Source organism: Lithobates pipiens, unplaced genomic scaffold (genome assembly GCF_037356315.1).
Source record: "Lithobates pipiens isolate NorthernLeopardFrog02 unplaced genomic scaffold, aLitPip1_a1.2 Scaffold_8, whole genome shotgun sequence".
Taxonomy (NCBI): Eukaryota; Metazoa; Chordata; class Amphibia; order Anura; family Ranidae; genus Lithobates; species Lithobates pipiens.
This window is the reverse complement of record NW_027507903.1, coordinates 435,233,321-435,256,412: the sequence shown is the minus strand read 5'-3', so window position 1 is coordinate 435,256,412 and position 23,092 is coordinate 435,233,321. Positions and strand designations below refer to the sequence as shown.

The window sequence follows — 23,092 nt, the reverse complement described above, 5'->3', positions numbered from 1 at the left end:
CACCAAGAATTCTACCCAAAACGTTGTTGCAGCGGAAGCAAATTACAAAGTCCTTATGCGGTGGTACCTGGTTCCTGCCAGGATAGCAACATTTCTGCTGTGATATCCCCAGACTGCTTTAGAGGATGCAAAGAAAGAGGCACTCATGCCCATATTTGGTGGACGTGCCCAGTTGTGAAGCGCTTCTGGGAGAAGATATTCCAGATGGCCTTGGTACTAATACAAGAAACCCTAGACCCTGATCCCACAGTGGCCCTCTTAAATCTTATCCCCCCAATACTCACCAAATCCCAATCGCGCCTCTTTCTCCAACTAACTACAGTGGCCAAGCAAACCATCGCTAAAGCTTGGAAGACTCCAACCCTCAACGTTGTTGAGATTAAAAACAGAGTTACCCATGATACATAGCAAAATAGAAGCAACGATTTTAGATAGATTACCACTGCACTGTAGACTATGGCAAACCTGAACAATACACTTCCTTCCCCCTTAATTTGACAGCCAACTATTGGAACCCTGATGCCACCCAGACACTGGATGGTGATGACTATTGTTGAACTGGGCCCGTGCTAGCCACCCGACCACACCTTACCTGCTTATTCTATTTTTCTATCTTTCTTACTCTCCTCTCTCTCTAACTACTGTTTTCTCTTTCCTCTGCTTTTAATCTTTCTTCCCTATAGATGTATCGATTAGACAGGGCAAATCGCTGTCTCAGGAATTACCTTGGTAATTAGTCTTTTAGTGCTCTAGGACACCCCTTTCTCCCACGTTTAGAGCTTGATTACTCCGCCTAGAAGACCCAGCCCTGCATTCTCTATCAGGCACTCCGAGACATAAAGCAGTCAGTGAACTTTTTTATGTTTTATTGAGGGGTATAACTTGGATGCGAGCTTTTGGATGCCCTGCATAGATAAAAATAATAGCAATATTTTTGAAGCGCAACACTCCTCACTCCACTAGCACATCACTTGCCGCAGACTGTTACTCCTGGTCATCGCCAGCACATCACTTGATTCCCCAGGAACAGCTAGCACTGTATGTTCGGTTAGACCTGACACTGACTCAGCCAGGCCGGAGAAACTGCCCTTTGCAGGCTAGGACTGTGGGCCCCAATGGTGTAGCAGAAAATTCCTAGTGCTAGCTGCCTTAACTTTGACTACCGATCCCAGTTAACCCTCTTCAGGCCCTGCCAGACCTCCTGGCTGCAGCTGCCTCTTTCCACTGCCCCTTTCTCCACAGTTCACTCTTCTGGTTCTACACCCATTTCAGACTGACTGTACCTCAATCTCCAGCCCTCCTGGCTGTGACCAGTTGTCCTTCCTGGAGTCTCTTAGCAGTGCTTTCTACCGCTGTCCTCCCCTTACTCTGCCTTGTGCCTACGGTCCAGGGCCTTCTTCATGTGTTCTTAAAGGTGGTCCTGACTGCACCCGAGCCCAGACCCAAGGTAACCCCCCAGACTGGGGAGCTCCCTCAAAGGCCCTGACAGCCTCCACGCTCTCTCACTCCAGCTCTTCCACCTGACAACTCCTCCGCAGCTGGGCTGAACCCTGGGTAAGCGATGTCAAAATGTCACTTCAGCCTGATGCTCTTAACCACTTGCTGACCAGCCGCCGTCATTATACTGTGGCGGGTTGGCACAATCCTGTGAACTGTCGTTGCTGTATGTCGGCTCCTTTAGGCAGGATAGCAGGTGCGCCTGATGCTCATGGCCGGCCCTGGCGAGATCACGGGTACGAGAGGCAGAACAGAGACGTGTGTGTGTGTAAACACACAAATCCCTGTTCTGTAAGCTGAGGAGAGGCAGATAGTGAGTTTCTAATAGCTAGGAACCACAATCTGTCGATCTGTCATCTCCTATAATCAGTCCCCTCCCCCTACAGTCAGGGAACACAGTTAACCCCTTGATCGCCCCTAGTGTTAACCCCTTCCCTGCCAGTGACATTTTCACAGTAATCAGTGCTATAATTTTTATAGCACTGATCGCTGTAGAATTGTCAATGGTTTCAAAAATGTGTCAAAATAAAGTCTGATGTGTTTGCTATAATGTCGCAGTCCCAACAAAAATCACAGATCGCCGCCATTACTAGTAAAATAAATAAATAAATAAATAAAATTATATATATATATATATATATATATATATATATATATAAAGATGCCATAAATCTATGCCCTATTTTGTAGACGCTATAACTTTTGCGCAAACCAATCAATATATGCTTAATTTTTATTACCAAAAATATGTAGAAGAATACATATCGGCCTAAACTGAGGAAAAAGTTAGATTAAAAAAAAAAATTGGGGATATTTATTATAGTAAAAAGTGCAAAATATTGTGTTTTTTCAAAATTGTCGCTATTTTTTTGTTTATAGCACAACAAATAAAAACCACAGAGATGATCAAATACCACCAAAAGAAAGCTCTATTTGTGGGAAAAAAGGACGTCAATTTCATTTGGGTACAGCACCTCACGACTGTGCAAATGTCAGTAATAGTGACGCAGTGCCGAATCGCAAAAAATGGCCTGGTCATTGAGCAGCCAAATCTTCTGGGGTTGCAGTGGTTAAAGGAAAAAAAATAAAAAATTTTGTAAAAAAAAACAAAAAAAAAACAACTTTTTTTTATTGCATTTTAGTGTAAATGTGAGATCCAAGGTCTTTTTGACCCCAGATCTCACATTAAGAGGTCCTGTCATGCTTTTTTCTATTACAAGGGATGTTTACATTTCTTGTAATAGAAATAAAAGTGATCCAAATGTTTTTTTTAAAAAGGACAGTGTAAAAATAAAAGATAAAACATAAAAGTAAAGTAAAATAAATAAGAAAAAAATAGAATAATTTAAAGCTCCCTGTCCCGCTGAGCTTGTGCACAGAAGCGAACGCATACGTAACGTGCATGTAAGTAAACACACCCGCATATGAAAACAATGTTCAAACCACACATGTGAGGTATCGCCATGATCGTTAGAGTGAGATCAATAATTCTAGCACTAGACCTCTTCTGTAACTCAAAACTGGTAACCTGTAGAATTTTTAAATATCGCCTATGGAGATTTTCAAGGGTAAAAGTTTGTCGCCATTCCGAGAGCGGGCGCAATTTTAAAGCATGACATATTGGGTATCAGTTTACTCAGCATAACATTATCTTTCACAATATAAAAAAAATGGGCTAACTTTACTGTTGTCTTATAAGTATTGTAACAAACACCATTTTATTCTCTAGGGTGTTAGAAAAAATATATAAAATTGTAACTGAAAAATAGGGCCAGTCCTTAACCACTTAACGACTGTGCCATAGCCGAATGGGCAGGGCACGCACACTTGAATATCCGTGACTCCCGGGTCCAGAGGATCACGGTAAATGGCTGGTGACAGCAGAACGATCACATGTAAACAAGCCGGCATCATATTTGGTTCCTCTCTCCCCTCTCTGTACCGATCTGTACAGTGTGAGCAAAGAGGGGAGAGATCGGGTGCAGCAGCGCTGTGGGCTGGATCTGTAGTGCCCACAGTGCTGATTTGTGCCCATTGCAGCCTTATCCATCCATCCATACTCAGTAACACTCCTCTATGCTCAGCCATCCATCCATACTCAGCAATACTCATTCATCCATCCATGTTCAGCCATACTCAGCAATACTTATCCATCCATCCATGCTCAGCCATACTCATCCATCCATCCATACTCAGCAATAACCATTCATGCTCAGCCATCTGTCCATACTCAGCAATACTCATCCATCCATCCATGCTCAGCCATCCATCAATACTCATCCATCCATCCATGCTCAGCCATCCCCTCCACCCCAATCCATACTCAGCCATACCCAGCCATACTCAGCAATACTCAGCCCTACCCAGGTATACCCAACATACCCAACCATACACTGTTGCCGGTGAATTGGAAAAAAGACATTGCTTCTTCCCGGGTCAGAGAAATTACCCCTGAAGTTATGGACACAGCTTCGTCCACCACTACTGCTCTCCTATACCTGCTCTGGAGAATGTGGAGCATGCAAAGACTTCCCGCAGTCGCAGTGGAGGACCACCTCCCAGTCCGGTTGAACTTCACCAGAAGAAGGCGATTGCCCTGGAGAAGCCAACACAATCTACCGGTGAAAAATCTGGGGAAACAGTGGGGAGCGGGACTGTGAAAGGTTATTTGTTAGCAGAAGAAGTACGGGACTCAGATTCAGACTCTTCTTCTAACACTGGGGATGGTGATGAGTTGTTTGACACAATGTCCCAAGAGTTGCTATGGGCCTGTGGGGATGATGTGGCCACTACCTGTCCTGACATTTCGAGCTGGCTACACCTTACTTCAGGGAGCATATCGACATGGGCGGAAACCCCAACCACTGTTAATGTGACATTGCCAAGATCCGTGAATTTCCCCATACTTAAGAGAGACTCTGCTGCTTTGGTGCGTAAATCCCCACATTCGTGCATAACTCCCGGGGATGGAACTGCCCGAACCCTGCCGAAACTTGCAAGGTCTCAGAGACTTTTGAACAAATGAGTGGCAATGGAGTATGGACTAGAGTTCCCATATGTGCCCAGGGAAATAATGGACATAATTGAGGAGAATCGGGAGAAGTGGTACGCAGAGGACGTCTGGAACTACCTTAAAGTTCCAAAGCCACTTTGCAAGAAGGCATTTTGTCCAGAGATGTATGAACGCTTTCTGGGTTGTCTACAGCACTGGAGCTATGGTCGGCATATCTATGCAGATAAAGTTGTCGTTTGCAGGCCAAACAAAGACAGTGCAGTCTACTTCATAACAACCGTGGATGAAAACGGAGGAGACTTGACTTTGCCGGATCCACGATTTTACTTGAACTGAATGTCTTTTGAAAAAAAAAAAAGAGTTTTTCTTCTCTTTGCCTTTCTTGAAAGTACAAGGACCGTGGGGTAGATAGATAGGTTAGCTGCTAGAGAGCTACATGTCAAGACTACCCACTGGGTACCAGTACTTGCTTTCAGGGAAAGGACTTGTAATTACAGTGACTCTGACCACTAGGTGGCATGGGTCGGCACAACAACAACAAAAGGAAAAAGAGTTGGTTTTATTCTTTTAGAAAAAAAAGTAATGATGCAGTTTTAGGAAAAAGAAAGAAGAGAGAAAAAGTTTTAAGTTTAGAAGAGAAGACCCCATTGAGATTGGGATGGGATCTTGCCTTCTAAAACTGTAATATATTTTGTATTTGTGTTTGTGTGTTTTCTTTCCAGGATTCACCAAGATCGTCTGTCAAGCTGCTGGAGAGTGGGTGGTGTAGATAGACAGGAATTGGGTGGTATGTGTATAGTCTGCTAATGCTAGAAACCTGGCTCCACGAATCTGATACCCCTTCTCCTGATTCCCTCTCCCAGGGTGGCCTTCACTGGACTCACTCCCCTAGGCCTAATGGACGCAAGGGAGGTAGAGTGGGACTCCTCCTATCCCCCCAATGCACCTTCCAGGTTATTCACTCCCCTCCCTCTCTTTCCCTCTCATCATTTGAAGCTCACTGTATACGTCTATTCGCTCCTACTTCCCTAAGAATTACTGTGATCTACCGGCCCCCTGGACCATTATCAACTTTCCTTAATGAGTGCTCTGCCTGGCTACCCTACTTTGTGTCTTCAGAAATTCCCACAATCCTTCTCTGTGATTTCAACATCCCTGCTAATACAAACACTCCTGCTACTTCTAAACTTCTTATGCCGCGTACACACGGGCGGATTGTATGGCGTACTTAGTCCGTCTAAACACATTTCAGCGGACAGTCCGCTCGTGTGTGGGCTTCAGCGGACTTTTTCAGCATGCAGTCTGGCGTACTAAGTATTTCGGATTTTTCGAAATTCTGTCCGTCGTACTTTGGTTTCAGCGGACAATCCGCTCGTCAGTAGGCTAGTTCGACGGACTAAGAATGGCGCATGCCCAGAAAGGATTCACACGGCGGAAGGGTGCTTTGCTGTGTATTGGACTTCCTATTTCTAGTCCCGTCGTACGTGCTGTACACGTCATCGCGCAAGCTTTCGACGGACTGTTTGTGCATCCGTGTGTGGTCAAGTCCGTTCAGTCGAAAGTATGACGGACTGTCCGTCGGATTGTATGACGGACTAAGTACGCCATACAGTCCGCTCGTGTGTACGCGGAATTAGTCTAACCTCTTCATTTGACCTGAAGCAATGGGTACAGGCTTCTACTCATTCTGATGGTAACACCCTTGACCTTGTATTCTCCTACCTTTACCTTTCCGACCATCACCTAATTGGTTTCTCTCTCTCCCTGTCTTCCAACACCTTTCCCTCCAATTGCCTAACCATCACCCGTAGAAACTTTCGCAACTTCAACTCTTCTCTCCTCTATTCTGCTGCTGACCACCTCTATGACAAAATCTCTCCCCTGTCCTGCCCCAACCAATCCACTTCCATCTACAATAAATCCCTGTCCTCCACCCTAGACAAGCTTGCTCCCCTCACTACACGCAGAATCAGGCCTCAACCCCTACAACCCTGGCAAACAGATGACATTAGAATCCTCAAAAAATGTAGTCGCGCTCTTGAGCGTCTGTGGCACAAGACCAAGTCTCTCAAAGACTTCAATCCATACAAATCTCCTCTCCAAAAATACTACTCTTTCCTCCACACTGCCAAGCAGACCTATTTTACAACTTTTATTAACACCTTCTCATCCAGTCCCCGTAAACTTTTCTCTACCTTCAACTCTCTACACCGTCCTCCACCGCCTCCACCCCTGACTCACTCACTGCCCAGGAGATTGCTAGTCACTTCAAAAACAAGATTGATACAATCCATGATGAAATCTCCACTCTACAGGTATCTCCCCCAGTTAAGACCCCACTACAACAGGTACTCTCAAGGCTCCCCTTATTCAAAACTGCTACTACAGACGAAACTGCTTTCTTTTTTTTTTTTTTTTGCTACTTCAGCGAATTTTCATGAGGCCCAATCAGCTTTACGTTCATTTACGTTTTCCTCATCTTCACATAATTTTAGCTTTATATTTTAGTTGGTATTACAAAAATTCCTTTTTTCGATTTCCAAAAGGTAAAACAAAACTATCAAATATACTTATGCGAGCCTATCTCTCTCCATCTTCTACTTATTTCTCCTCCCCCTCCCCCCACCCACATCCCTCTTCTACCTCACTATGCAGGAAAATTAAGTCAACTTCTGTTTGCCTTCTTATATTCTTATGTGCTCTGCATAGCTCCATGTTTTTTTAAAATTTTCCACTCTTGCCATTTATCTGCTATCATCAATCCCTTATCCTCGTGGCTGTCCCTTCGCCCATCCATACGGTGGGTTTCTTCTACTGCATCAATCTATTCCCAAATTGGTGGGCTTTCCTCTTTTTGCCAGTTCTTAGGTATCAGTCTTTTTGCCGCGTTTAAGAGGTGCGGGACCAATGACTCTTGATACTTTTTTATTTCCCCTTTGGTACCATGGAATAATACTATCCATGGATCCTCTGGGATTGTAATGTTAGTTATTTCTTTTACATAGTGTAAAATCTTTTACCAGTATTTATTGATTTTTGGGCAAATCCACCACAAATGGGTCATTGTTCCTGCCTCCTTACACCCTCGACTTACTCGGTTGAAATTTATGAATTTTATCTGGAGTAGCATATCATCTAGAAATACATTTGTAGTTCATTTCTGCTGTATAGCTATCGGCTGCCGACCTATGTATAAGTTTATAAATTTTCCCCTGAGTGCTTTTATCACATTGTGCGCCTAATTCCTGCTCCCGTTTCTGTATGAAAGGCGGGCTCTGCAGCTCCCCCCCCCTCGGTCAGGAGCCTATACAGCTTGTAAAATATCCCCTTAGGGTTATCTGTTAAGCATAACTGCTCAAAAGGCGACAACTCATCTTCCGTTCTTAATGGCTGCGGTAGGCCCCCTACAAAGTGAGCCAGCTGGAGGTACCACCACCCATCTATTCTTCCTAATTCCCCTTTGTGTTTTAATTCGTGTAGTGACAAGATCCTCCCATCTTTTATAATGTCTCTTACCTGTGCCTTCTCCTTTTTCAACCAGTTCCCACTATTAATTTTTAACCCTGGAGGAAAATATTCATTCTCTTTTAACTCTATAAGTGGGGAGTTGTACTGGCCATTCAATTACTTGTACACCCCATCCCATACCCTAAGTGCATTACGTGTCAAACCATTTGTGTTCAGGTCAAGTGTCCTATATTTTGGCGGATTCCACACAATCTTATTCAAGTGTGCCTTACTAAAAGTGTTTTCTAAGTTTACCCATCTTTTCCCCTTGTTATTTTCCCTTACCCACTCTACTACTCTCGACAGCACGATCGCTTTGTAATATTTTTGTATGTTGGGTATAGCTAACCCCCCTTGTTTTTTACTTCGTTTCAGGGTAGTGAAGGGGACTCTCGGTTTTTTATTATTCCAGATAAACCCCATTAACAATGCCTTCATCTTTGTGAAATAATACTTCGGCACCGCTATGGGGATCATCTGGAATGTATACAAAATTTTGGGCACAATAAACATCTTAAGTGCGCTAATACGTCCCATCCAAGTCAATGATCTATTTACTAATCTATTGCATTCTTTCTTGACTTCATCCAATAATGGGATAAAGTTTAGTTTGTACATTTTCTCCACTGAGGTTGCAAGTTTTATTCCAAGGTAATTCAATTCCTTCCGCCAAGGAAACTCAAACTCTTTTTGGAGCCTACGTTTTTCCGATATACCCGTATTTATGTTAAGTACCTCTGATTTTGCTTGGTTGATTTTAAAGTTCGCGAGTTGGCCATACTGTGCTACCACCTCCATCAACTTGGGCATAGTATTGCTTGGTTTACTAATATAGAACAGTACATCATCGGCAAAAGCAGCCAATTTGTGTTCTTCCTTTTCTATTTCAATTCCCTTAATCTGTGGGTCATTGCGAATCATGGCAAGCAGTGGCTCTAAAGATAGCACAAACAGGAGGGGTGACAGAGGGCACCCCTGTCTCGTCCCATTTTTCATCTCAAAAGGTAGGGATAACGTACCATTAATCTTAACCCTAGCAGTCGGATGACAATATAGTGTCCTAATCCTCTGAACCATTTTTGGTCCCACTTCCATTGCCTCTAAAGTCCGGAACATAAAGCCCCAGTCCACCCTGTCGAAAGCCTTCTGGGCATCAATCGACAGGAGTAGGCTCGGGCTCCCTCTCTCGCCCACCTGGGACAGAAGGAGCAATGTTCTCACCCCATTGTCCCTTCCCTCCCTTCCTGGTATGAAGCCCACCTGGCCTGGATGAACCAGTGAGTTCATCAGGGCCTTCATTCTGCTTGACAAAACCTTGGAAAAAAGTTTTGTATCGGCATTGAGTAGTGATATAGGCCTATAATTAGGACACTTCGTCTCATCCTTCCCCTCCTTCCAGATAACCGTTATAGATGCAGAGACTGCCTCCTTGCTCATTTCATACTCTACGCCAAGTCCATTCATATAGCTACATAGATGCGGAATTAATATTTTCTTAAATTTCTTAAAATAGTATAAAGTAAACCCGTCCGGGCCTGGACTTTTTCCCGAGGCTGAATAAGTGCCTTATTTAATTCCTCCTCTGATATAGGTCTATCGAACAGTTCCTTTTCCAGCTCAGAAATGTTTGTTAATTGCGCTTTTCCCAGGAACTCCTCCATTTTTAATTCCTTTTCCTCCGACTTCAATCCCACGGACTGATCTATTGAATACACTTTCTCATAGTAGTTTTTAAATATTTCTGCTATCTCTATAGACCATATCCCCTTTACCTGTCTGAATTCTTTCTATATAATTTCTGGATTTTTTCTTTTGTAGTCTTCTTGCTAAGTATTTAGTGGGTTTATTCCCCCCATAATACCTTTCCTTGGCTATTTGATTGAAGGTTTTTTGGGTTTCCTGTTCCATCAAGGTTTTTAATTCATCCCGTTTAGTTATTCATTTTTGAAGGATTGTTTTATCTTGATTCAAATGTTTTTTATGTTGCTGTTCTGCTCTATATATTTCCAATAAAATTTAAATTTTTTCGGATCTCTCTTTTTTTTTCCTGGCTCCCAATGATATCAAGATCCCCCTGATATAGACCTTGTGGGCCTCCCATATGTTTTGCCTTGATATATTCTCTGTATCATTTATCGCAAAGTATTGTTCTAATTTTTTGCCAACCCTCTCTTCTCCTTCCGCATCCAGAATTAGTTCCTCATTTAAACGCCAAGTAAAAGGTTTCCTTTCCTCTCCCCTTATTAACAACTTCATCTTAACCGGGAAATGATCAGAAAGTGTAGCTATCTCGATCCTAGTCTCCACTACCATTTCCAAGATTCTATGGTCTACAAAAATGTAATCGATCCGGGGGTACGTCCCATGTACAGGGGAGTAAAACGTGAAATCTTTCTCATTTGGATGCTGGACTCTCCATGCATCCACTAATTGGTGTGCATGCAGTTTTTCTTTAGTCCTTTTTAATTGCACCTTACTAGTCCCCTGCACACCGGACGTGCCGTCTAATCCCGGTTCTATACAAAAATTCAGATCCTCCATCAAAATCACAGGTCCTCTCTCAAAGTCTGTCAACTTTCCCAAAATATCTACCAGATATTTTGTAGAGTCGCGATTAGGGGCATATATATTAACCAGGGTACACTCTATTTCTCCCAGTTTTCCTTTTAGGGCAAGGTACCTTCCCTCCGGGTCTACTAATCTATCTTCCAGATTAAACTGTATCTTCTTAGCAAACCCTATTGCCACCTCCCTTCCTCTGTTTGTTATCGCATCTCCATAGTACCATACTGGAAAATCCTTGGAATATAACTTAATATTTTTCCTCGTGGGAGAAATGGGTTTCCTGTAAGAAGATCACCTCAGCATTATAACGTTTGAGCTCCTTTAAGATCTTGTGCCTCTTACTCGGCGTATTTAGCCCTTTGACGTTATACGTCATAAAGTTTATAGCTAACATCTTAAGGCTCTTGTTTTGCTAAGCAGATTCACCTTCTTACTTCTAAACTGAAACATATTATTTTCCCCCGCATAGGTTTTCCCTCCCTCCTTCCTCCCAAACCCCCCCCCTCCCCCCTCCCCTCCCCCCCTGGCCCATACTCGGCCTTCAACTCGCCGATGGTCCTATACAGCTTTACCATCTTTGAGTCACCTCGTCAGGGTAAGCTCAAACATATGTCGCATCCGCCCCCCAAAGAAAGACCATTAGGGGGGGACCTGTCGGCTTTCACCACCTCTGACTCCTCCCACCCCTCCACTCCCGCCCCCCCCAGAGACCCACCAGGTCCTCATCCGTCCATCCCGGTAGGTCCGGCACCTGCAGATCTAATTTTTTACAAAAATCCACTAATTCCTCCGGGAATCTCAGCCTTGCCGACCCCCCCTCCCCAAAGCCTATCAGACATGCCGGGAACCCCCAGTTATATCTGATATTCCGCTTCTTCATCACCTACAATAATGGTTTTAAGAGCCTTCTCCTTGTCAGTGTCTCTGGGGCTAAGTCCATATATATTTGCAACTCTGTGCCCTCATATCGGGCTACCGCTCTTCCTCTCAGCTTCTCCCATATGTCTGCTTTATCCTCATAGGACCTAAATCTCACTATTATATCTCGGGGTCTATCCGATCCTTTATTTCTAGGTTGGCCGACCCGGTGTACTCGCTCAATCGTGGGAAATTCATCCTCTCCTTTATCCAGAAGTGGGTTAAATATTATTTTAATAATTTTTTTTAGGTCTTCACCTCTAACTTCTGGTACGAATCGGATTCTCATGTTTTGTCTTCTGCTACGATTTTCTTGGTCTTCTAATCTATATAATAATCTCCTCTGATTTTGCTGGGAAAGTTTAACCAATTACTTCAGTTTAGAGACCTCCTGGGCCTGGTTATCTAATCTTTCCTTGGTCGCCTCTACTCTTGTTAGCAGATGTCCCAAATCTGCGCGTAGCAAGTTGATATCGGCTTTAATAGAATTTTCCAGTCGCGTGAGCATTTCCATCAAATCGCATTTTGTTGGTAATTGGTCCTCTATTCTTTGTTCCTCCAATTTACTTATTTCTGAGTCGCTATCGTTTATTGATTCCTCTCTGGACTGGTCTGGGATCTCCCCGGATTTTTCCTCTATCCCCTTTTTCCTTGCTGTTTTGGGGAGTTGTTGTCTGATTCCTTCCTGATTTTTAGGACTTAGACCTTAAGTCATGTACTGTTTTATTGAACTATCATTCACTCTGTCTTTTGAAATTTTTGGGGGGCCCCTCTTTGTTTTATTCGTAGGTTTACCCATGGTAGCTTCCTTTGCCCTTCTTATTCATTTCCCCAGTTTCCCGGTTTTCCTTTTTATCTCCCTCCTAAATAGGAGGGGTCCTTGCCCTTTTTCTTATTTATCCTTTCTCTCCTGCTTCTAGTCTTTCAAACCTATTTCGCAGTGGACTCAATGTCCCTCTCACTGGGGGTCTACTTTGACTCCTGGTTATCTGGGGTCGTCTCAAAGAAATTACTGTTCATATATCACCAGTATCTCCTCGGTTACCTCCGGCTTCTGGGCATCAGGATTTTTTAACAAAATGCTTTTGCAGACCCCATACAGATCTCCTTCCTATATTCTTGCAACTATGGGGTTTTTTAAACTTTTTACTTCGTAGATTCGCTGTTAGGAAAGTAATTTTCCCATCTATAGGGGTTTGCTTTATGCTTTTTTCTTCCTTCCAGAGGAGAATGCGGATATCCGCTCCTCCCTATAACCATTCCGGGTCTTCCTCAGTTTATGGGGTCTTTACTCAGTCTTTCACCCTTTCTTCCCTGGCCTAGGCAGGGGGATCCCGGGCAGTGATATTAACTAATATTCTTGCGTCTTTTCTGTATAGTAAAAGAAAAACAGGGACATCCAGCTTGGCAGATTCCACTTTTGCAGATATAACGGGCTTTCAGGGCCACCCTCCCCAGCCCCTTTGTCGCCCGCCACTCCTCCGTGTAACAACAATCCAATAGTACTATGTATATTATGTATACTACCGTTGCTCCTGGGGGTATATTAGTACTTCTGGGATATCAATCCACTGATTTCATAATGTCGCCCATGCCCCAAGTCCTCTTTCTCCTTTTCACATAATTAAATAATATTCACCTCTCCCAGGCAATTATATCAGAAAAGGGGGGAAAAAAAAACAGTATCCACGGCACTTCCCCTTTAGAGACAGCTTAACTTAGTCCCCTTTACAGATATTCAGATACCGGAATTCTTACCAGTTCCTTACAGTGTTCAAAAAATATCTCCTGCTTCTCATAACAGGGATCTCAGATCTCATTCCATTCATACCTTTTAATTCCACTCTTCACTATCCCGATGCCTCCTATCCATCCTAAATATATTGCACTTCTCCAGGGATCACTTGTCCAGGTTATTCCCCAAACAGTAAGGCCGCGTACACACGCGGGGACTGTCTGCCGAAACTAAGTTCGCTCAAACTTTTGAATGAACGAACACGCCCACACACGGCACTTTTTGAGCGGACAAATACGGCAAACTTTGTTCGTCGTACTAAGTCCGCCGCCTGGAATGTACTTAAAGGGGAACCCCAACGCCGAAAAAAATCGGCGTGGGGGTCCCCCCAAAGTCCACAACAGACCCTTGTCCGAGCACGCTACCCGGCCGGCCAGGAAAGGGGGCGAGCGAGCGCGCCCCCCTCCCGAGCCGTACCAGGCCGCGTGCCCTCAACATGGGGGGTGCCTTGCGGAAGGGGGGGCCGCGCGGCCCCCCCACCTCAAAGCACCTTGTCCCCATGTTGATGAGGACAAGGGCCTCTTCCCGACAACCCTGGCCGTTGGTTGTCGGGGTCTGCGGGCGGGGGGCTTATCGGAATCCGGGAGCCCCTTTAATAAGGGGGCCCCCGGATACCGGCCCCCCACCCTATGTGAATGAGTATGGGGTACAATGTACCCCTACCCATTCACCTGTAAAATAAAAGTACCCAAAAAAAAAAAACACAACACACGAGATAAAATATTTTATTGCACAGCTCCGGGGGTCTTCCGTCTTCGGGGGTCTTCTCGCCGGACTCCTCCGCTATCTTCTTGTAGCTCTTTTGCTAGCGGAGGAGTCCGGCTTTCTTCCTCCCCGCCGCCGGCCTCTTCTCCCGACTTCGGGGGTCTTGTCCCCCTCTTCGGTTCTTCTGCCGGGCCACCGCGCCTTCTTATAGCTCTTTTGCAGGCGGTGGCCCGGTCTTCTGTCGCCGGCGCCTTCCGTTCTTCTGGCGGGCCACCGCGCCTTCTTATAGCTCTTTTAGAGGCGGTGGCCCGGTCTTCTGTCGCCGCTGTCGCCTTCCGTTCTTCTTCTTGTTCTTCTTCTTCTTCTTCTCCAGGAGATGTTGACACGTCGCTCTCTCCGGCCGGAATGCCAGAGCCGCGCTGTGCGGCCACTTATATAGTGACAATGGGGCGGTGTCACATGGTATATGTCACATGGGTTGGTCACATGGTGACCCCGCCCCCTTACGATGTCATAGTCCCCATGTGACATCAACCCATGTGACCAACCCATGTGACATATACCATGTGACACCGCCCCATTGTCACTATATAAGTGGCCGCACAGCGCGGCTCTGGCATTCCGGCCGGAGAGAGTGACGTGTCAACATCTCCTGGAGAAGAAGAAGAAGAAGAACAAGAAGAAGAACAAGAAGAAGAACGGAAGGCGACCGGAAGGCGACAGCGGCGACAGAAGACCGGGCCACCGCCTCTAAAAGAGCTATAAGAAGGCGCGGTGGCCCGGCAGAAGAACGGAAGGCGGCAGCGACAGAAGACCGGGCCACCGCCTGCAAAAGAGCTATAAGAAGGCGCGGTGGCCCAGCAGAAGAACCGAAGAGGGGGACAAGACCCCCGAAGTCGGGAGAAGAGGCCGGCGGCGGGGAGGAAGAAAGCCGGACTCCTCCGCTAGCAAAAGAGCTACAAGAAGATAGCGGAGGAGTCCGGCGAGAAGACCCCCGGAGCTGTGCAATTAAATATTTTATCTCGTGTGTTGTGGTTTTTTTTTGGGTACTTTTATTTTACAGGTGAATGGGTAGGGGTACATTGTACCCCATACTCATTCACATAGGGTGGGGGGCCGGTATCCGGGGGCCCCCTTATTAAAGGGGGCTCCCGGATTCCGATAAGCCCCCCGCCCGCAGACCCCGACAACCAACGGCCAGGGTTGTCGGGAAGAGGCCCTTGTCCTCATCAACAAGGGGACAAGGTGCTTTGGGGTGGGGGGCCGTGCGGCCCCCCCTTCCCCAAGGCACCACCCATGTTGAGGGCACGCGGCCTGGTACGGCTCGGGAGGGGGGGCGCGCTCGCTCGCCCCCTTTCCTGGCCGGCCGGGTAGCGTGCTCGGACAAGGGTCTGTTGTGGACTTTGGGGGGACCCCCACGCCAATTTTTTTCGGCGTTGGGGTTCCCCTTTAAGTCCATACCAGGCGGCGGGGCCCGCGACGTCTCCTTCGCGGGCCCCGCTTACCTGGAGACGCGCTCGAAATGAGCGGACTTTCCTCCGAGCGGGAACAGTTTGCTCATTTCGAAAGTAGCCTACACACGGGCGGACTGTCCGCTCAAACCAAGTTTCAGCGGACAGTTTTTCGGAATTTCCGAAAAACTTTGTTCGTCAAACTGTCTGCTGAAACTGTCCGCTGAAGCCCCACACACGAGCGGACTGTCCGCTGAAACACTGTTCAGCGGACAAAGTTGAGCGAACAGTCCGCCCGTGTGTACGCGGCCTAAGATACACATCTAGCAGAGAGTCAATGAAAACAGTGAGGCAAAGTCAATAGAAGCAGGCGGGGGGAGGGGGGGGGGGGACGAGCCGCCATACACCTTACCACCGCAGATACCTCTGCTGTTAGTGTTTCCTTCAGTCTGCCGACACAGATCCCAGCACACATCGGGTCGCACCGGGGGTTCCACCGCTCGTAGCCGGCTCGGGGTCCGTCAACATCCAGCCCGGAGCCTCTCACTCTCCGGCGCTGCCTGTTCCTCGTAGCCCCGCTCGCTCTCCTGCAGACACATGCTGGCTCCTCCCTCCTGGTCAGAGGTCATGTCGCTAAACTGCTTTCTAACACCCACCTAACCACGTGCCCCCTGGATCCTATTCCCTCTCAAACACTACGGTCCCCATCTGACTCTATCCTACACTCTCTAACTCACATCTTCAATCTCTCCTTTACAACCAATTGAGTGACTACCTCATTAAAAACAACCTTCTTGATCCCCTTCAATCTGGATTTCACCCTCAACACTCAACAGAAACTGCTCTTTTAAAACTCACAAATGAACTACTAACTGCAAAAACCAACAGACACTATTCTGTACTCCTACTTCTGGATTTTTCAGCTGCCTTTGACACAGTTGACCACCCTCTCCTCCCTCAAAAAACTTTACTCCCTTGGTCTCCGTGACTGTGCTCTTCAGTGACTCTCATCCTACCTATCCCAACGCACCTTCAGTGGCACTTACAATTCTACTTCCTCCACTCCTCTTCCCTTCTCTGTCAGAGTCCCCCAAGGTTCTGTTCTTGGACCTCTTTTAGTTTCAATCTACACCTCTTCCCTGGGTCAGCTGATAGCCACTCACAGCTTTCAATATAATTTCTATGCTGACGACACACAAATCTATCTCTCCACCCCTCAACTCACTCAATCAGTCTCCTGACGCATCACCAACTTACTAACAGACATATCTATATGGATGTCACAACACTTCCTCAAACTCAACTTGTCCAAAACCGAACTTATAATATTTCCTCCCCCACGCGCCTCTTCCCCTGACTTCTCTGTCAAGAGTAATGGCACAACCATCCACCCATCCCCACATGTCAGGGTGATAGGTGTTATCCTGGACTCTAAAATCTCCTTTCAACCCCACATCCAATCACTTTCCAAAGCTTGCCGCCTCAACCTCCGCAACATCTCTAAACTACGTCCTTTTCTAACCAATGAAACCACAAAGCTCCTGATTCACTCCCTGGTTATCTCTTACCTTGACTACTGCAACTACCTCCTCATTGGCTCACCTTTAAATAGACTATCCCCTTTTCAGTCCATCATGAATGCTGCTGCCAGACTCATACACCTTAAAAACCGCACAGTGTCTGCTACCCCTCTCGGCCAATCCCTCCATTGGCTGTCACTTGCCCAACAAATTAAATTCAAAATACTAACACTTAGTAACAAAGCCATCCACAACTCTGCCCCCAGCTACATCACTAGCCTGGTCTCAAAATACCAACCTAATCGCCCACTTCGTTCCTCCCAAGACCTCCTGCTCTCTGGCTTCCTCATCACCTCCTCCCATATCCGCCTCCTGGACTTCTCCCGAGCCTCACCCATCCTCTGGAACTCACTACCCCAATCTGTCAGACTGTCTCCAAATTTATCCACTTTTAGGCGATCCCTGAAAACTTTCCTCTTCAGAGAAGCCTATCCTGCCCCCATCTAACAACTGCACTATTTTCTCCATTAGCTCATCCCCTACAGCTATTACCCTTTTGTATAACTTGACCCTCCCTCCTAGATTGTAAGCTCTAACGAGCAGGGCCCTCTGATTCCCCCTGTTTTGAATTGTATTGTATTGTAATGTCTACCCTAATGTTGTAAAGCGCTGCGTAAACTGTCGGCGCTATATAAATCCTGTATAATAATAATAATAATAATAATGTAAATTGATTTGATGTGACAAAGTTAAATGTATGTAATATATCCTTCCTTTTCCTTTTTCCCAAACCCCAAAAAGTTCAGGTACTCAAATTTTTGTAGTGTTAAGAGTTTTTTTGCCAGACGATGAGGACATCATCTAATTAACCTGGGGGAGTGTGTATTTTTTTGTCAATTTAATTTTTCCTAAGACCATAGTTGGCTTTTAGGGTTAATTGCAGTAAATTATGGTCTCAGCATCAGTTTGGCTGGATTATATTGTGTTCTGCCTGGTCATGGGTGTGGGTGTCACCTTTGGCAGGCATTGGAAAGCAGTCTGGGTGGACGCATTGGGTACCAATCTCTCTCTCGGAGCCAATCAGTGGGTGTGTTGTCTCGCTGTGTATTCCGGGAGAGGGTACTTAAGGTGCTGAGGTCATGTGATTCTGGGTCCAGAAGTATATTCTGACTCCCTGGTTCTAGTCCTCCTGACCAGCCCCCAGAGGCCCTCATGGCCTGGGGTGCGGATCCATTGGTTTCAGAGTCTCGAGGCTGGCTAGCCCGAGGCACATTAACTGGAAGGAGGGTTCCAAGGTGGTCCAGTGCTGTCTCTGGTTTGGAGAGGCCCAGCAACTGAAAACGCAACCAGGGAGGACTCTTCAGAAGAGGGCCATGCACAGGGCTGGCTGCTCGGTAAGAGCCTGGAAGCTAAGCTGGAAAGGACACCAAGTGAATCCACACTCTTACGGTATCGCCGGACCGGCTACGATATACTGGTACCGTATGAGAGTTCCTAGTTTCATCTTTCAGTTATAACCAAGTCTACAACCAAGTCTGTGGCAGAGACTTTGCTCATTCTAAAGTTCTACAACCAAGTCTGTGGCAGAGACTTTGCTTTGTTGAATCACCTGTCAGTTGCTAAATTCGCTAAGATGGGATTTATACGATAGCTGTAATATCCAGTTGTGAATGGCTATTCCCTGGGTTACCTAGAGAGAGACATTTCAAGTGTCAGCAGTTTCAAGAGTACCTGAGCTTTATTACCCATACCCTCTATTCCCTACTGAGAGACTGTGTTCTGTTCAATGTTTTGCAAATAAAAATCCCTAAAGTGGATTCAAGTGTAGGTCTCTGCAGTTTATTGGGCCATCAACCTTGGGAAACCCCTAGACGCACACGGGGTGGAGAAGGTAACAGTAAGCCCAAAAAAAAACAGCCGCTCCTTCGGGGGTCAGTGCTACATTTATTTTGCAAAACACACACATTTAATACAGGCAGCATTCCTTACCCTAGGCCTGCAGAATGTGTCTTAGTGGGAAGAGGGCACAGTGATGGGCAGAAAGTGGCAGCAGTTTATCAGAAGGTAGAACACAAGTGATCAACTGTTCCTGTCAAACACGATCTATGGACATGAAAGTTTCATGTCATGTTAATAATAGTCCTAAGCTGTCAGATCATTGTTAGAAGAAATTATTTTTACCTTCTTTATGACCCATGTACCCGACTTGGGTCCAAATATCTTCCAAGGAGTCTTTAATCCTCCAGCTGAAAGGTAAGGCGTTGCTTCCAAAATTACAGATATTCATGTAGTTGTCCACCAGAATGATTTTATTCTTTGAACTAAAAAAACAATCAACAACTAAAGCTATAAATCAATATTATAAAACATATATGAATAAATATTACAAAAGCAACTGATATTTTAGTCCACTCAACAATGTACTTTCAGTTTGGAATAGTGGACACCAGAGTTATTAAGATTTTCAGCAGCTTACTTACTGCAGGGGTTACATTTATCAAGATGTTCAACTTTGGGGAACACATTGGAGTTGTATTCACTATTGTACAGAAGAACTATAGTTGTCCCATCTATGTTAAAAGATTAGTGAACATTGCGGGGTGTCACTCACAACATTGGATTTACATAGCTCTACAATATAATTAATGTAGAACTAACATTAGGGGACATGGTTTGCTTTATTAATAATAAAGCACTTTTTCAAGGCATGTGTTTTATTGTACTATTTAAAATAATTTTGAGCATGAGTAACAAGGGGAACTAATAGCCCCTGTACACACGGTCGGACATTCTGCCAACCAAATCCGTCGGATTTTGTCAGTCGGATTTTGCCTGTCGGATCTTGTCCGAAACTGTTGCATACACACGGTCGGACTAAGTTGTCGAAAAATCCGATCATTCAGAACGTGATGACGTAATTTCGTTACGATGGGACTAGTAGCCAATAGCTTTGATGTAGGAATTTAATCTGAGCATGCGTGGCACTTGGTCCGATCAAAATTCTCTACACCTGATCGGAGTATGTGCGATCGAACCAGTTGGTCGGAAAATATTTCCAACATGTTGGAAAATTGGGTCCGACGGATATTCCGACAGAATCAGTCCGATGCATACCACACACAGTCGGATTATCCGACAACACGGTCCGATAGGACACATTCCGACGGATTCTTTGACCGTGTGTACAAGGGCTAACACTTACTCATTCACAAGGGGAACAGGATGTGGGGATGAGACTTTTGCCTCATCATTATGAGGACAAAGTGCCTGCAAGGAGGTTCAGGAAGGTTGTGCATTTTTTTTCTTAAAGGACAGTGCACATTTTAAAAACAACCTATCATGTTGCCCTTTAAACTGAACTGAAAAGTCCCTCTCTTCACTAAATGTTTTTTTTTTTTTATAGCCACATGTCCCCTATGGCAGTGCCCAGCTATCCGTGTAGTTTTTAACAAAAAATTGCAAACTGACTTTAATAAGAAAAAAAAAAACAATATACAGCTCCATGGACTTCCAGAGGGGTTTGGAATTCGCAAATTTCCGTCTGGGTTCACAGATCTTCTCGCAAACTGAATCTAAGCCAATTTACGCATTACTATGGGGAACCTTTATGTTGGGGGGGCAAATGCAACCAACTAGCCCTTTCATGGTAGGGACAGATTTATTTGGGTTAAAGTGTTACCATGATGAATTAATTGGTAGAGACTGTAAAAGGTGGATGTTCCTAAAGGAAATGGTTTATTGTGTCACACTGTTTCAAATCTTCCAGCATCCCAACATGACATCTCAGAGCTACAAAGGAAGTTGGTGCTGAAAGATTCCCCTCTGCCAGATGCTGCAGGTCTGAACAGGGGGCAAGCATTTATATTATACCCACCAAGCGTTACTGTCTATGGGTCCACTCAAGGCCACCAGCCCAAGATATTTAATTTGTACTGGCCCTTTCCAGCCCAGATCTCATCTGGCCATGAATGTGGAATAGATTACTTTCAATCCAAAATTTGGAAAACTGTGAAAGTTTCCCTTGCAGTGGGACTGTGCTGCGCTGCAAGGGATAGCTGCTTTTTTAAGTCTATGGGACACATAAAAGCAAATTTGCTTACCTGATCTTCCACTCCACGCTACTAGACTGGTCCCCACTGCATTCTATCCCCTGCCCTGCATGGGTCTAAGGCCATGACATCTTCAAGACCAGTTCAGGGTCCATAGCCCTGCAATGGATGTGAGGATGTTGATGGGGTTCACAGCTGGAGTGTAGGGGAACGCCGTAATTTAATACACATGGTCGCATTTTCTGACCAAAATCTCTCATCTGTCTTTTGCTGGCCAAATTTCCAATTGTGTGTATGGGGCATCACTGTTTTAGGGGATGAGTCACTTTTTTAATATTTAAAAATGGACTAAATGAAAAACAACAAAACTAGGTGGGTTCCAAATATTACCTGGGAAGCATGCTGCCATATTTTTCTGTATTGGCATCACAGAAAGTGACAGAAACCCTAGTCAATGTTGTCACAGATAAAAATAAAATTTATGACAGAATTTTTTTTATAGTCCCAGACTCCCCAGTCTACACAAACCTAGAAACAATTTAATTAAAGTTAAGGCTAAGTCTAAGGTTAATTCAGTAATGTGTACCTGTGTAATTTGTTGGATATAGGCAAAAGACTTTCATCGTGAAAAATGTACATCCATAGGGATTTCAAATAGTCTTCCACGTTTTCATCCACAAGCAGGTCCAGGTTGGCATTGTGATCAAGGACAGATAGAATTTGGGATAGAAGTGGAGTTACAACTGTCTGAACTCGTTTCCAAAGCGTTTGCCTAGGCATATAATTAAATTATCATTATAATTGATATTGTGCCATACAGATTCTTGACATACATATTCTTCATAATAGATCCTACCCTAAAACATTGCTAATGATCAAATTAGGCCACAGTATGATTTGGTGATTCATTTAGCAGTGGTATAAATGTGTGCTAAGTGCACTTGAGATTAATTTGTCACATATCGAGCAGAGCTGTGTTGATCCATTTTGTTTGGGTTTATAGATACCAAAAAGATAGGCAGCAAAATGCACTTTAGAATTTTGGAATACCCCTAGTGGTGGACTTTTAAGGCACGTACAGTAAATATCAGATTTTAAAGATATAGAAACGTTTTTTATTGAAAAGTTTTTTTTTTTGAAAAATACATAAAGCAAGGAATGCATAAATACACTGATGATCTGTACATATATTGATTTAGTAATCAATATATGTACAGATCATCAGTGTATTTATGCATTCCTTGCTTTATGTATTTAAAAAAAAATAAGATTTTTCAATAAAAAACTTTTCTATATCTTTAAAATCTGATATTTAATGTACGTGCCTTAAAAGTCCACCACTAGGGGTATTCCAAAATTCTGGTTTACAATTTCGGATGTGGCACACAAAAAAACTGTAAAATTATTGCCTCCCACATATATATTGTGCAAAATGCACTTTTACTCACCTGTTATGATCTGCACAGCAATTAAACTACACCAACTGCAGGTTGTCAGCTCTCTTGATTACAGCGCTAAAACCTACTTGTCACAGACCCCCGTACTCAAGAAAAGTCTGTCCGCCATATACGCTTCCTTTGTCTGGTGCCAGCATGATCCAAGATCCCTTAGCTCACCCAGTCACTTGTCGAAGCATCAGTGTAAGGTGAAAACATAAAAGTCCTTATACAAACACAGGTACAGAGAGATATAAACTCAGAGGACAACCCCCCTCTTTGCATAAAGACACAGGGCGGGGTAAACTTTACTTCCTCCAGTAACATGACACACAGGTATATTCAAACATTTCAACAGTAGACCGCCTTTGGGAGGGGCTGCTGAAGAAATCCCCCCTCCCCTTTCACAGCTAATCCACATAGACATATACATCCCATAATAGGTTGCTCCCAGGGCAGACAGAAACAATAGAACAATGGGATACAGCCACATCTCAAACAACCAAGCAGGCTGAAAGGTGAAATTATTTATCTTCATAGTTTCTTGAGGGATATTGTTCAGAAATATAGCTGTCGCAAGTGAAAGAGCCCCTTCATTCTTTCAGCACAAACCACACTTATAAGACCCTGGATAAC

At 44.8% G+C, this 23,092-nt stretch overlaps 1 protein-coding gene across 6 annotated transcripts in view; it reads right to left on the bottom strand.

The window, feature by feature from the left end:
* Nucleotides 1–23,092, bottom strand: part of LOC143964536 (E3 ubiquitin-protein ligase RNF213-like) — a 955,032-nt gene that overhangs the window by 253,082 nt on the left and 678,858 nt on the right. For all 6 annotated transcript variants that reach the window (XM_077474321.1, XM_077474324.1, XM_077474323.1 and 3 more), the window contains exons 37-38: nt 21,607–21,792; nt 19,153–19,292 (exon numbers count right to left, since the gene is read on the bottom strand). In XM_077474321.1, the coding sequence (XP_077330447.1) occupies nt 19,153–19,292; nt 21,607–21,792 (326 nt within the window). The remainder of the gene's footprint in view (nt 1–19,152; nt 19,293–21,606; nt 21,793–23,092) is intronic.